The sequence below is a fragment of the Seriola lalandi genome, unplaced genomic scaffold, assembly GCF_002814215.2.
Source record: "Seriola lalandi dorsalis isolate HSWRI2012SDOR001 ecotype SW California unplaced genomic scaffold, Sedor1 jcf7180002054570, whole genome shotgun sequence".
Classification (NCBI taxonomy): Eukaryota; Metazoa; Chordata; class Actinopteri; order Carangiformes; family Carangidae; genus Seriola; species Seriola lalandi.
In genome coordinates, this window is record NW_019525123.1 from 862,540 (window position 1) to 878,958 (window position 16,419).

Here is a 16,419-nt window from a genome sequence, read left to right on the forward strand (position 1 = left end):
GTTAGAAGCAGGTCTGTGGAGGGGTTACCGATTCAAATCCCCTGAATATCTGGAGCTGAGTGTGAATGAGCAATGAGCTCCCCCTCCTGCAGCAACTACTACCACCATCCTTGGAGAATTGCAGTTTACACCCTACCAGCTTCACTGAATAAATAAACACTAGTGAGGCCAAGACTAGATTGTATGCGCTGGGGGAGGGAGGTTCAGCTACAATACATGAGGATGCATTTTAGTAAATACAACATCCATTAACACCTACAGGCAGAAAGGCAGTCCCCTTTCATGCTGTATCGCATCAAAGTCTAACTGCTTCTCAAGGCAGCATGACAAAACAGCCTGCTCCCTGTCTCCAACTGCTGACGAGAACTGCTGGCAGGCTAAACTTGTGTCTCCTCCTTCCTGGGTGCCACCCTCCCTGAATGGCGTGACAAAGCGCTCCTCAGCCAGCAGCAGCGTAGCATCCTGCTGGGAGTGTTCGCCACAGGGACGTCAGCTAGCCAGAACCATTAACACAGAAATCGCAGGTCCTGGCACCGCAACCCCCCCCCCACCCCCTTGGTGTGTCTGGGTGCATGTAATTGAATTGAGTTGTGCAGTAGTGCATTAAGCAAATGTAATGGGTAGAAAGTGAGGTTCCACAGGATCTTTCTTAAAAGTAATGGATGTCATTTCAGGCATTGTATAGATTCATTTATGCAGACTGTTAAATGACCATGTCCATCCCAAAAGGTTCAATACCATTCCATTGTTATTGACAAGATAGAGATTGGATCAGGTGACAGGTGGAGCAAGCTTAAGGGAAGTACACATAGAAGTTTGGAATAACAATTAACATATTTTTCTGTGACTCAGTATGTTCAGAATTTGTTATTGTTTGTTACATTAACTTCTTTTTTAAACTGTCTGAATTTTGGTGAGGTATGCTAGACACCTTAGTAAGAAATGTCGCCTGCATAAGGTTCGGACAGGATTTCTATTCATCCCAAGCATAAACAAATACAGAAGTCCAGCATCTCATCTGAGGTACAGTACATCTGCAAAATGTTGCCGAAATCCAGGCAAAGCAACCATTATTTTAACCCAACGGGGCTCTGCTTGCTCTGCGCACTGACGCATGCTGTCAATGTGGACACTTCCTTTCAAATCCCCGGCTGATAGTTATTTGTTCATGCAGCCCTACAGTTCTCTTGCAAAGCTGTGTGTCAGGAATAAATTCAACAAGAGATGGTACATTTGTGGTGCAATGGACTACAGTACACGAAGTAACATTGTATATCATATCTACTTAAAATGCCTTGATAAACCCATATACCCTTAATCATAAGGTTGGAGACGAGGAAAAGTTGTTGCTTAAGAAACCCTAACAAAGAGCTGTGTGCCCCGATCCACTTACGCTACTCTGTACTATAGTGAGCTCTTCTGAATAGTATCATCATTTACAGTAGACTTCAACTGTGTATAGAACCATACAATGACAAGTCTGGAAGGCTGCACCCACCTGGGCAAATATGCTTGCCGACTAAAGCTGTTGGATCAACATTAATTCAATAACTAGACATTCTGCCAGCAAGATGTTCACACACAGAATATCAATCAAACATACACAGATATAGCACACAAACACACACAGACACACACACACACACACACACACACACACACACACACACTCTCAGGAGCGCTCTAACATTTCATCAATTAAGACACAGCAGAGCCTGCACGCGGCTGCTCCACCGGCAGGAGGGAGAGAGATAAACACACAGCTCACTGGAGATGCTCTGCAGTACCTCACAAGACCAGCAGCAGGAAAACAGCTCGCTGGGAGGGGACAGCGAGTTCACAGACACAGAGTCAGGACGGAAAACGGGAGAAAGTGAGAGAAAACAGGGACAAAAGACGAGGCTGGCCTCCAAAACAAATCAGCTTTATAAACCTGTCTCTCACCAGCACTGTGGTTTGTGTACATGTGCGGTTTGAGTGTGTGTGCTCAAGGCTGCCAGACAGGGAAAGTATGTTAGGTCCCATTTTAACATTGTAGTGGGAGATGTGTGTGTTTTTTTTCTGTGTGTGGCCTTTTACATTAAAATCCTGCAGCACAGGAAGGAAGCAAGGAAGGAAGAAAGGTTAGAGGTCAGCCTCTGACTCAGTTTTCATCACCTGAGCGAGGAACTGGAAAGGATAACCCGCCTCCTGCAGCAGCATTTGCATTTCAAAGAGCTTAGAGCCCATCTGCATCTGGCATGGATCCAATGGTTGGCACTAACCATTCCATATTCAGTGATCAGCTAAAATTCAATCAGTGCCAGATTGTTTTAACACCGGTAAAACATTGGTGGTTACAGTGACTGTGGGTCTCCAGATATGGACCTCTGACAGTGTGGTAAGTTTACAAAGGTAAGGAGAGAGAGAGGATGCGAGTGTATCAGAAGAGGGGGAGAGAAATACACTGATGAAGACTCAGATGGACACAAGATGTGATTTTATAATGGTGCAAGATGTTAAAAGTGAAAGTTTTGTCCCCAGTCCATTCATTAATCAGAGAGAAGCGTTGCGAGATAATCTGTAATAACATAATGTCCACAGGCATAATAACAAAGACCACTCTGTAGCTTTGTAAGGTGGGCTAATTTAAGGATGAATCAGTGTGTAGGTGTCCACTTGCACCTCCAACAAAACACAGGGGCAGGGGGCGACCACCACGGAGAGCCTGAGAAAAATCAGACCCCTGACATTTCTATTGTCCAGGCTGAAAGGAAAGGTTGCACAGCAGTAATTACATTTGGGGGGGGTTGTCTGGGCTACCTAATCGCGTGTGCGTTCATGTGTGTGCGCATGCCTGTATGTGTATGTTATGTCTGTGTGTGTGTGTGTGTGTGTGTGTGTGTGTGTGTATCCAACAAGCCCCCTCACTCACTCTTGCATAAGCCTGTGTCTAATAACTAGTCTCACTCCCATGGCTGAATCAAGGCTCTCATTTTCTAGCCAAAAAGTCACAAAGCACTCAGCCTCCACAAGCCCTTGATTACTCAGCTGTTGGCTTTGTAATTGAAATGAATTCATTTTTAATAACTCTGCACCAGATACATGATTTGGCACTTCTCTGCTTCTAACGCTATGAATTGCACTTTCGGACCTCTAAAATGGGGTTATTATTATTATTATTACGCAGGACTGTGCTGCACAACCTGGAGATTAATAGTGAGTCGATGGAGGATAAATATGTGCACCGAACTGCATCCTCCTAAATTCACTCAAAGTGCCTTTGTCATCATGCCTGCTGTCTTTTAGGGCCCAGCATGTTTAGTGGCAAGCCATGATGGAGTAAAAACTTCACCCAAGAGCTCTATGTGAGGCTTTCACAACCACTTCCCTTCTTCACTGCTTTCAGTCAAACTGAAATTTGAATTCTCTTTAGTTTTTGTGAAATGAAATATAAATCACAATGACCCATATTTCAAAAAGAGGATGAAATCTGTTTTGGGCAGCCTCTGGCTGGGTATTTGCCATCACAGTTATTAAGTGGCATTTGAGAACAGGCCTTTACACCTTTGAACTTTTAGCAATTTAACAATATACATTTGGAAGAACCAGCCATGCTGTTAAATTTGTATTCCATTCAGAAAGTGGAAGCTAGCAAGCTAGGCTAACTAACTTTTACTCGAAAAAGAGGAAGCTAGTTAGCCTAATTTGCTAGCATTCCTACAAGACGTTTCTTATCCTTCATGGGACTACTTGTTTAAAAAAAGAAAGAAAGAATGGGGGCTCCAAATGTTACATGGGTCCAGAAGTGATGAGAGCAAATAACCAGGGTGTCCGGCACACCATCAAGGAACATGAAGTTACCCTGTGATTTGAATTACAACATGAAGTAATGTATAGAAAGGCAGAGTCACGGAAAAACGAAAGGCCTCGGACAGGACAGATGGGACTTAGCAAAAGTTAACAACCTCATGCACACTGGATAACACCATTGTAATGGATGCTATCACTGTAAAAAATTATTTGATTTCTTCTATTCTTTAATTACAATTTTGCCAGGGTAAGTACACAAATCAAAATCAAATACCAAAGATATATATGCTGATTTCATAGCAACCATTTGTTTTAATTTCAGTTTGACTTGTTATTTCTTCGGAATAACATTTCCTCCTTATTTTATTATTCACAGCCCTTCCTTCCATTTAACTGGCTCCCTCCTCCCACAGTAATTGTGATGAATTTTTAGCTTGGTACCAAATTTCCTTAAATGAATACAAATGATGGATCAATACAGGATAGATAAAACAGATAAATAGAAACAGAGAGGAAGAGAGGAAGAGACAGAGAGAGAGAGAGAGAGAGAGAGAGAGAGAGAGAGAGAGAGAGGAGGGTCCCTTCTCATTCGTTTCATCTGTTTGCGGTATAATTAATTTATCACCTGTCCCAGGACTAAAGGAGGCATCAGTGGAGAGAAATAATGTATTATGTATGGAGGTATCAGTGTAAGAAAATAAATAAGAAGGTGGAAAGGAAAAAAAAAAACAGACTTTTGCTTCTAAATTCTAAAGAGTCTCCTCCATATAGATAAAAGGATTATTTATGCTTTCAGAGCAAGCACTGGCCATGCCATGTTAACTACTCCACTGCTCATTATCTGAATACCAGTCAACCTCTGGGGTTACAAGCAGCTTAAGCGTCTGCACTTAGTCTGGAGGGGAAAAACGAGACAGAAACCAGGCATGAGGCCTCACCCTCTCTCGTTTCTCCCCTTCCTTCAAGGAAATGAAATGGTAAAATTGACTGTGGAACAATTTATCTAAACATTTACTGGACTTTTTGACAAATACTGCAGATTCAGAATCCAGTAGGACCTTTTGCCCTATTCCATCTGACCTTATGAAACAACAGAGGGCTGAAACATAAGTTGACAACAAAACTAACAATGAGTTAGTCTTTCAAATCACTTGTCAAGAAAAACAACGAAACCTTAGCTGGTTTAGGATTTTCAAATGTGAGAAATGTGTTGCTTTCTGTCCTTGAATTGGCTGCTTTTCTAGAAGTGTTGATCTCACTTCCTTTGTTTGTAGCTCTGCTGTGGATCAAAGTATGGCTGTCTTTTTTATTGATAAGTATTTGAACTGAACTGTAGACACAAGTGCATATATCCGACTCCAGTTAAAGATGAACAGTGGAACAACCTTAGGATAAATCATTCAGTGCCATGAACATTTACAGCACCCCGGCAAATTAAGGTGACATAAAAATGCAGCTGATGGCTGCCATCTCTTTCCTCATTTACACTTTCTCATCCCCAGAAATGCCTGCTAGTTTCAGTAGGTTACCTGGTGTGTCTCTACTGAATGGAAATTAGAATGAAATTGCCTGCTTTCAACTTCTGGGCTGATGAATTTCTGTCAGGAATATGAAGGATGCTGGAAAAAAAAGTTGTCAGGTAAACAAATCAGAAAGGCTTTTATTATTCAGTAAGAGTAGAGAGCCCTCATCTCCTGCACTTCATATTTTGGGAGAGTTGTGTGGGTCTTTGGGGAGTCATGGTAAAAACCTTAATTAACAAATGGGACCATTTATAGCCTGGTGCTTATCATGGGTCAGCATGTGGTGGCTATGGTGCAGCTTATCACTGAGGAGCATGTGTTCACCATTCTTAATGATGATGAAGAAAAGGTGGCTCGTGTCAGCGGTGGCCTTGAGTTTGATGAAAAAGAACAGCTTGCAAACTCTTGTTGATTTTGTCTGTGGTTACAGCTTTTATTCAAGGTTCTTTTGACCTTGGAAGAGAATATAGTTTGCTACAGATTTCTGCTTCACACAGCGACATTAGTTAAATCTGTCAAGCAATGTGGTTTGTGTTTGGGCTTAATAAAATCATAGAGTGAAGGAAAAATCCCAAATATGAGCACGAAAACCTTTGTTTATTTAAATTCTGTATATTGCTGGCAGGATTGTTAACTGTGTTAAGAATTTAATAGATCGTAGGTGTGTTGGGAAAGCTTTTGACTATCACATGATTATAGATAATAATGCTGCAAACAATCAATTAAGAAAATTGCTTCAAATCTGCTTCTATAGTTCTGAGTTTATGAAAACAACAGATTTAGATTCATAGGGATCTTTGAGAGCTCTCTGCACATGATATTTATGTCAACACTGGGAACATTTTTCTTGAAACGCTCTGAATAAAACTAATGGGACAAATGTGACACCTTTTGACTTTGAATTGTTGACAATTTTTCAAATGGATTTAGATTTTAAAAAATTTAAGAGCTCCAGTTTCTAGCTAAACCTAAAAAAGAAATAAAACCAACTTTTAAAAGCATTTAATAATCGCAACAAACTTTCTGAAATCATAATGTCCATGAACTACCGAGGAAATGGAGTGAATCATTTAAAGAAAAAAAAAAAAAACATTACCATCATAGCTTGCCCAGAATCAGTGTACCATGTCAGAATAGCTGCTAGCTCCTGGTTTATTGTAATTCCCTTTCTCATAAGTACCTCTTGTTGCAAAACATTCAGATTTAATGTCAGACCCTCAGACCATGAGGAATAGACCACAGGCGCTCAAACTGTCAATACCTCAGAGCAAGTGAGCTGACAAGCCACTTGACAACACGACACTGGCTCAAAAAACAACTTTGAATTTCATAATTGAAATTCATGATTTACCTGACCTACAACTGCTCTGGAATACCTATAAAACAAGAGTAAGCTTTTCTTGGTAAATAAGACCAGTCAATCCAACTAAAGCTTACCTGCCCAGTGCCCAGTGCCCTAACTCTAACCCTAACAGCTGAAGTAAACAAGTTCCTGATGAAGAAAATGGAGCATCTAGCAGGCTAGAGAGCTCGGTGCTTTTCTCAAGAGTAAGTGGACCAAAGCAGGAACAAAACACCAACAAATAATACATTTCATCAGGTGGAAATAAAGATGTATCCATTGGAATACCCATGTTACTCTGTGTCTGTTGAATGTGAATAGGTAAATGCTAGCAAACATACTAACACAGATTTTCTTCTATATGATTTTTTTGTAATATATGGGTAGAGAAAAGACCATAACAGTGACATAATATTAATTTTGTCCACACTGCCCTCAAGTATCTTAATACACAGTTTGTGACATTGATGCATTTAGGTTTCCATAACAGAAAAGAATAGCTGTGACTTCGAAAGCACAGCCAGTTCAGAGAATCTCAGTATTGAACCACTCAAGTTCAGGTACAGCTACAGGTATTGAGTAAAAAAAGTAAGTAAAATGTTGAGTATACAGCAAGAATTCAAAGAGAGTGGAGTTCTCTTTACAGTTGCTGCATCCGCAGGTAAACTATAACTGAAAGGAGGCATCAAGATTCCAGCTGCAACAGGTTTCAAGGTTGCCGTTACCTCCGCAGCTGACCCTAAGATCATACACCCTAAGGGGAGAGATAATGAGCAGTGTGCTCAGCGGGAATCTACTGTTTCAGTGACTACTAGCCTGGAAATAAGTTCTCACTCCTCTTAGCGTGCTAGCTTGTACAGAGTTGCCTGATTTAGTGTGTTACATTCACAGTATGATTATTTTTCATCAGCAGCAAAGCAACATGAACTTCTCAAGTCAGAGGGGACAGGTTGGGTTCAAAAACAAGAAGACCATCCACAAAGCCAACATCATATGATGCTAGTAATGCGTGAGAACAGTGAACCAAAGCCTCTATGCCCTCTTCTAAGAGGTGGTGGGCAGATACAGCCTGAGGGCCTTTGATATATTGAGTTAACTGTCAGTCTTACCCACTTTCTGTTCCTTGCTATCAGATAGCTTGTCTCAACGAAGCTGACAGTGAGATCCAAGATAACAGGACCCTGCTACAGTTTGGGGTGTGTGAGAAACTGAGATGCTATCCTTTTTGGGAAACTGCTAAGTGATATTTTGATAATCCAAGAGAAAGGTCAGTTTGGGAGCTATGAGGGTGGACTGTCTGGCAAAGGTAGCCTAGCAAGAACCTTTCACCTCGTTCCTTTATGTAACAAACCTGCAGTGAGTCACTACCAGGTATATCCATAAACACGAGTCTAAATCTGTATGCTAAATAGACTGGAATCAAAAGCAAAATAAAAATACTATCTTGTGTTATACAAAGACAATTTCAAACATTGTATAGTTTGAACAAAGACAACCTACAACAGGAAGACTTTTAGTGACAGCAAAGAGGTTTGACTCTGGCACAGGCACACTCAGATGTCTCTGAGATGTCTCAGAGCCCCAAGAGCTACAGGGGATTATGTAAGTCACTCAGTATACTGGGTCACCAAGTCGTTTTTGATATGCACTACTACTGTACCAATGCTACGCTCATTGCAGAGATTTCATATATTTTGAGTGTATGGCTGAGCTGCACTGTGAAGTTAAACTCAGCACACACGTTTAATTATGAGATCAAACTGAGCTGAGACTTTATATTATTTCATTTTTTGCGCTGTGCTGTCATACAATGTTTGAGGTTTTACCTGAATATTTCTTCCCTTTTCTGACCTGAGAAGACCCACAACCACTGACTGTGTGACTAATGCTGCCTTTTAAAGGGAACGTACACCCTAAAATAGAATTCAGTGTTAAGTGGTGAATTTTAATCAGCAGCACACAGACAGACTGTAGTGATGATGTCATCTGGAAAAAAATATGAGGCTGCTCCATTAACAGCGAATAATAGAACAACTGCTTAGATGCTATATGAGAGAAGGCAGCCATGATGGTCTTATTGGTTTATGTTTTTTCTGACTCACAGTTGGAAGCCCAACATTACAATAAAGCCCATAGGGTGAGTGATTAATTCACTTACTATGGACAAATGAGCGTCACCTGATTATATCACCAATTCATGTATTCATGTTCCGATTCTGAAGCAAAGGAACAATATTCACTCTCCACAAATCACTGGTGCAGCAAATTCCAATGTAGGGTGTATTTTCCCTTTAAATCCATGCTATGCTCCCTCAATGAAGCTCAACCTGTAACACTCACCACATTTTTTCTCTGGTTCTCTACTGACAATGAAGTGTGGGAAGGAATATATCATTTGTGTGGGTGGGTTGGCTTTGCAAAACATTAAAGCAAGCCTAGACAAACATCATCGTGTATTTAGCCTTCATGGCAACTGCAGAACACCTAGCAGCTGAATGTGTTGATAAAGGCAGCTATTGTTGGGACAGGTAGGATCTTTGGCTACTGCACAACATGGACTCATTGTTTCTCTGGCAGTGTCATATTACTCCCATTGCAGAAAAGAAAAACCCCAGGGTGTTCCAAGATACAGAGCAGATGAAAAAGTCTGGCATGTGAAAAAACATTAACTGTAGCATTATTAAGGTAAACTATTAAGTGCCCTGATCCTATGTGAATTTCTGTTTGCCCTAATTGTTGTAAAATGTGTGTTTATTATTAACAGCCACCCCCAATAACACGTTTCAGAAAATACACCTGCTAACAAATAGTTTCATAAAGTTACCACATACAGTTAAATTAAAACCGGACGTTAACCGATGTTGACTTCAAAATAAAAGCGTACTCGACGAGACAAGACCTGCTGAGCCATTGGTATTAATGACGAAACACGTGCTACAAGAACAGAGAATCTGTTGTATCTCATTAGTTATTCTTACACATATTAATTATTCTTATCGTGGTGGCTACAACTAATCAAACCATTCGCCAGCATCACATGTATACATTTTATTTTTCATTATTTCATCATTTTATTTAAGTCATTACCGGAAATGGTTTCATTATTTCCGATATCTTGACATTGTTCTAGCATGAAGGTGCTATTGACAGCTGTCACCTTCTGTTTCTCACTGTCCTGGTTCAGATGTAGTTTTACAACATAACAGGGAAGAGGAGGGCCGAGCATATATAATTATTAAACTAGTTAATAAATAAAAGATGTAATAAAAGACACAAGTGTCTTGAACACTCCCTGTATTGGCCAGCCACGGCCACGTCTCGTGTGTACCAGGAAGAGACGCAAACATCTCGCCTTTATGGGGACAAAGCCATACAATTAAACAGTTTAGATAAATATAGTTTGCACTTGACGAATGTTTATGGTGTAGTTGTTGGTAAGCTTGATATTAAAAGGAGGATACAGCCTTCAACAACTTTGTTTTCTGTCCGGTGTTCGGCCTGTTCTCACATCGCTACTAGTTTCGCAGCATCGGCTCAGTGTTGCAAACACCCACCCCTCCTGCACCATTTCCGTGTTTGATACGGAATCATTTCCACTTAGCCCGTGCCACGTCAATTAAATATTCAGGTTTAGCTGAATTTTAACGTAAAACAATAAGACAACAGCTGCAGCCAGCATTCAATGAATGGAAAATACACTGTGTTGCCCAACACTGCGACATTGTTGCAGGATAACCGCTTAATAAGTGAAAGGGTGCGTGACGTGTCTAAAATGTGATGCTAAAACAACATAACTTACCTAGTGCCACCTCGCAGGCTTTGCGCAGTTGTGAATGGTGAGCCTTTTTCACCTCCTTGTCGGCCAGGATCTTTTCCAAAGCTCGTGTTAGGAACATGTTTTTCGTCTTTTTGCCCTCAAACATGTCGCACCGGAATTTGGGGCGAGGTGTGCCTGGTCCCAAGGGGGGGTGCAGCCGCCTCGAATGGAAATGTATTCCCTTACAAATGTCAGCCGCAGAGCCCCTAACAGACAAACATAAATAAACACAGAAGGTGGGGTAAATCCCTCAGATTTCCATTAACGACCTGCCTCCTGCGCCATGTTGGAGAGAGGAAACGACGTCACGTACGTTTGAGAACGGCCGCAGTGAGGCAGCAGGGAGAGAGCGAGGAAAGAGGTGTCATGAGTGTAGCCTCCCAGCTAAGCTTTCTCCACATATTCATGTTGAAGCCCATACAGGCTTACTAAACTCATATGTAAAATACTTGATATTAATATATGCATGTAATGAATTAAACAGCATATCAGCGTCTGTGTGCGCAGAGGTTTTCCCATATTCACTCACATCACTTAAATATAAACAATATATTCACATTTATACTTAAAGTGCAGGGTTTAAGACCATATATAGAATCTTGTATTATGTAGAGGGCATTTCTGTGTGTCTGAATGTGATTTTAAAAGCCTATATATATATTTTACAATTGGTGACCTAATTTTGGCAATTAACTTAGAGGTATATAATATAAATGACTTTAAAAAAAGAAAAGGCAACCCTTTGTGCTTCTTACTGGACACATTTGTTAATAAAGACCTTTTTCACTGCTGTAATTATATGTTACTATGTAAACAATCCATAAACATATAATCCTCACCCTCATATTTATTAAAGGCTTTTGATATTCAATCCAATTGGGAGCCTGAAAATGTATTTATGTGGGTTTGGTGCAAATGGAATTTCCAGTTTTCCACACTTCAACTTGTCAAGCTTTTTTCAGCATTTGTTACCTCTGTACAAACCTACAGTAAAAAAAAAAAAATAACACCAACATGCACAGTGAGACAATGGTCTGATGAGTCTAATGAGGCACTTAAGGACTGTTTTGACTCAACCAACTGGGATGTTCTCTGTGAGCCTCACGGTGAGGAAATTAACAGTCTCACACAGTGTATCACATACCACATCAGAACACTGTACCCACCAAGACAATAAAGTTGTATTTTTTTACCAAAAATCCCTGAGTTACTCCAGATCTAAAGGCCCTGCAGAGGGAGCAGAATGAGCTGAGGAAAACAGTCAGGGAGGATCAGGAGGAAGATGGCACTGCACGACATACGTGCAACACTTCATGAAAACGATGTGTAATGTTACACCTCAAGCAAACACTAATAATGTAAATATTGTTTTCTGATGTAAATATTCTTTCTTGATGTATTTTTTTCACCTATATCCTGCTGCAGCTGTAACAGTACAAATTCCCCACCTGATATAATAAAGTTACTTGTCTTGTCTTGTCTTAAAACCCAAAGTTGTGCTATGATTCAACTTACATATTTAATATTAAATTTGAATGCATTGTTAAGCTTAATGGACCGCATAGAAATGCCTTACTTAATGCACACAATAAGTTTCGTAAAAGAAAATAAGTTAAACGACATAAAATATACAGTTCAAATGTGCAATTACAAATGTGTCACTATATTTTAAAAGATTTTTGTTAAATGGACTAAAAATACTGGTTGGAAAATTAATATAGTGTTAAGTTTACTATAAGACTTCAATAAATATTAGTTAATTGTACATAAAATGATTAGTTTAGTCACATCATTGTTTGTGTGGAAAAACAATTGATACAGTAACAACAAGGGGTGTCGAGCGGCAGTGTCAATATGCCAAGCACTAATTCAACACTCATTCAACAGGGATTACTTTGTTTTGTATTTTGTTATCTCACCATCCCATAGATAGTGGCAAAGGAAATATAGTCTCCTGACAAAAATTTTAGAAAATCTTGGGAGTTTCAAACAGTAAACATAATCCGCAGCCTCGGATCAATGTAAATGTTAATGTTGTTTCTGATACTGCATGGGATAGGTTTTGCATAATCCGGTATATTGGTTGCAGCATCACTGGAATGGAAGTTTTTCCTGGATATGTTCATGAGTACTGATTCCGCTGAGATCAAGATGTTTTATGTATAATGTCAGTAAGATACGAAGTAACTAACAAATACAGACAATCTCCCCCTGATTCTTCAAGATTAATCACAGTAATATGTCCCGATAGAAGGCTCAGCTTGGCAATATCTAGTTCACTGTGAGGTAAACAAGGCAAAACAGCCCTTAGGTCGACCTTCTTAACCTTATCTGGGATTGCAGAGAATTCTGGGAAGTCTAGCACCTTCCTGATGGAACTTGATTTGTGAGAAGCAGTAATCCCACCTCAATTTATTCAACAATTGTGGATTGTAGTTCTTTATGCTGCCCATTGATAAACATGTTTTTCCTCTTCAGAATAATAATACCTTTAAAAAAAACTTTAACATAATCAGAAAACATTTTAATAGAGAATTAGCTGTTTCCTAGTGGTAGTTAATATGTTGCATGTTTTATTTTGGAAGGACATGATTAGTCCTCCATATGGCCTCTTATTATTATTTGTCTTCAAAGTTTCCACTTTTCACAATACTATAATCACAAATGCTTGAAACATTTTGTGAAACATGAATATGTAATATTCAGATTTTGCCCTCACATTTGTATTTGTCATTATGTTGCAAATATCATACCTGTGTGTTTAGTTCTTCCGTGACTGTTTAATACTTCACCTCACCTATAACTGTGTATCTACACGTTTAATGTTGCTACGGTGCCTTTTACAGCCTCGAATAACATTTAGCAAAATCCAACAGCAAATACATCCAGGAAATCTGGCAATTTGACAACACAGATTTGGCAGTTGTGGGCGGGAGAGTTCACTTTCACTTTGGACTGTCTTGCGTGTCAGTTCCACCATTTCTGAATCCATAAATAAGAGCTGCAGAATCAGAGACTGGAGACGAAGAGTGGAGAAGAAGAATATAGTAGAAAGCGCTGGATTAAAAGTGTTTTAAGCTATAATTTCTTAATTAAAGAGGTCAGCAAGTTAATCATAATAAATATCCCTTAGATAATAATTTTTATTATCAGACATGCCCATGAATATGTGTACAAAACATTTATAGAACACAATTAAGGGCTGCAAATGTGACATCTCACTTCTCTCATTGTTGATAAATGGAAGAGGGGGTGTTATATAAATAGTGCATTTCTAATGATAAAGTCAAAAACAGAGCAAAATAAATGTATGTAAAGATGACATAAATGTGACAAGATAAATATGTACTGTGTTATATAACAACATTTATTCAAGTCTGATATTATACATTTATTAAAGTCTCACATTAAGCACATAAGCTGTGAAAGGTAAACATTTCTGACCCTGTCACTGATCCATACCTGAGTAATGACACAGTAAGCTGCTGAACTGACAGGCTAGACTTTCCAAATTTAGTCTGAACCAAATGAAAAGGAAAAAAACAAAAAAAAAAACATGTCTAACGAAAAAAAAAAGAGAAAAAGAAATATCCATTTAAACCAAACCCTAGATTGTCAGGTGATAGCACATTATGTACACCAACAATATTGCAGTAATAAAGGCATTAATACGTGAACAGCATAGATTGAGTCTAAACTGGCACATGGTAGGACTAATCCAAAATAAAGTAATAAAACAGCAACCAGAATAATGAGTAATCAATGATGCTCTTATATTCATTAAAAAACTAAAACTTGTTAAACGTTTATTTTAATATAACACATCTTTGGATGACATTAAAATATTAAATGTGTTTAAAAAGTGCTGCTGTATCATGACAAGTGCTTACATGACTGCCATTCACTGGGGAAAAAAAGCTTATTTGATAGTAAAATCTGCATCAATCCTGTTTGTTTCTTTGTTAGTGGAGAGCTACAGTAAATCTTGGGGGACAAAGAGAGGATTACATGCTGGAGAGAATCCTGGGCCAGATTCATGTTCACAACTTAGATGGCACAAATCGTAGCTCACTGATCCAACAGGATGCTCTCTGACACTGTGTGTGTGTGTGTGTGTGTGTGTGTGCGTGTGTGTGTGTGTGTGTGAGCTTACTGTATGTAAACAAGCTGGTTACTTGAAGGATTTTTGGTTTTTGGCACGAAAAACCCACCACCATCAGTTCATATCATATCAGAAAGGCAAGAAAATAAAGTGAAGAGCCTCAAAAACAAGAAAAACAAATTACGCTTTGGTTGTCTGTTGCAGCTCTCCACCTGATAACATCTGGGATTAATATGAAATCTCAGAGGAATATGAGGTGTTCAGATAAGTAGCCGTGAGGGTGGGGCTCTAGGGACCTACAGTATGGTCATATATATGGAAATCTGTCCCTGTCTGTCTCACACTTCTTCAGCAGACCTGATGCAATGGCTTTCACAGCCCTCATAGTCTCAGTGCAAGTCGGGCTGATCAGGGATTCGGGCAGGAGGAAGCCGAAGTATCCTGTGTCCCTTAACTCAAACGCAAACGCGTACGGGATCCCGTTCCTGTACGCCCAATCGATAGAGCTGCCTGAGCTGACATCTGTGAGAGAGCAAGAAAAAAGATTAGAACAGTAATAATAGTTAGCTCTGTTTGGTTTGCTAATCTTGAGAGATACAATAAACTCACAGAGAGTTGTGGAGGCAGGTCCGTATCTGTACCTCACTCCATAGGCAGAGTACAGGGCTGTCACTGCACTGTGAGCCGCCGACTCCTGGAAAGTGAAAGCAAAAGGTCAGCTCGTTTCTTCACAGTAGGATTTAATATCAGGTTGCTCTCACAGATAATAACGGGTTTATTATTGGTTTGTTACTAAGAAAAAAATGTCTTACCACACAGCTGAAGTTGGGGATAGTGGCATACTTGTAGGAATAAGGGTAAAGCAGCATTTGGGCGTAGGCGTGGATGGATATGTATGCTCTGACATGCTTCTTGTGCTTACGCAGGAACTTGGCGACGGCCTTGACTTCGGGTTCCGATTCAGGGAAGGGACCACAGTAGGTGTCGTCGCAGGGATGAGAGGAGGCACCCTCATCTGGGAGAAGGATGCATTAAGAAACAGATCTGGATGTTCAAATCTAATTTTTGCTCAAATTTCTATCATATCTTTAAAAAGAAAGAGCTTGGGCACCGTGACGTGGATTCAATATATTCTGGACCCAGTCCAGCTACGGTGACTATGCAGGCAGTGAGAAGACATAGAGAGCAATACTGTGGGGGAAAAACTAATGCAGACACAGATTGAAATCACCAGTCACATCATAATGCCAAGGATAACAGAAGACAAAGACAATACGGCTCCAAAATGTTTTACAGAGAACCACTGACCCCACTGCCAAGACCGACCAACAGGAATAAATGTTTCTGGATGCTGTTACGTTTGGGGTTCTGACAAGCACGCTGCCCCCGTCTCTCCCTCTAACATACTACATTAGCACTGTTTGTGCTTAGAACAGTGAACTTCAGTGCATGTGCCCTTGTCCGATGTAAACGAGTGACGCAAAAAGTAAACATAAACCTGTGAACGAGACCGTGACCCGTCCTGAAAGGATTCACTCAGAGAAGAAAAGAGCACACTGAAACAGATCCTCACATGTAATGAGTGTCATATGAATCGTGCTGCCCCGAGAACCACACTGTTTTTACAATCTTAAACACAACTAGAAAAGCTCTGATTTAGATACGCAGATAGCCAGATTTTATGAGCTAATGTTCCTTTGGGGATGTAACACATGGTACTTCAATCACTCTGTTTTTCAACTCACGTTATATCTCTGTATGTCTGTCTGTACCACATAAATCTTTGCTGTGTTCTCAGAGTCCTCCCGGAGTGATGATGATTCAGCAGAACCCCCCCACCCCC

The 16,419-nt window shown here is 39.9% G+C and overlaps 2 protein-coding genes across 2 annotated transcripts in view; both read right to left on the reverse strand.

Annotated features, from left to right (window-relative positions):
* The window catches only part of arfgef1 (ADP-ribosylation factor guanine nucleotide-exchange factor 1 (brefeldin A-inhibited)), a 51,058-nt gene extending 40,286 nt beyond the window's left edge, over window positions 1–10,772 (reverse strand). The window contains exon 1 of the mRNA XM_087176847.1: window positions 10,457–10,772. Coding sequence (XP_087032973.1) covers window positions 10,457–10,580 — 124 coding nt within the window. The 5' untranslated portion in view covers window positions 10,581–10,772. The remainder of the gene's footprint in view (window positions 1–10,456) is intronic.
* A 3,048-nt stretch (window positions 10,773–13,820) lies between these two features.
* Window positions 13,821–16,419, reverse strand: part of cpa6 (carboxypeptidase A6) — a 16,644-nt gene continuing 14,045 nt past the window's right edge. The window contains exons 9-11 of the mRNA XM_023416861.2: window positions 15,389–15,591; window positions 15,186–15,270; window positions 13,821–15,098 (exon numbers count right to left, since the gene is read on the reverse strand). Coding sequence (XP_023272629.1) covers window positions 14,884–15,098; window positions 15,186–15,270; window positions 15,389–15,591 — 503 coding nt within the window. The 3' untranslated portion in view covers window positions 13,821–14,883. The remainder of the gene's footprint in view (window positions 15,099–15,185; window positions 15,271–15,388; window positions 15,592–16,419) is intronic.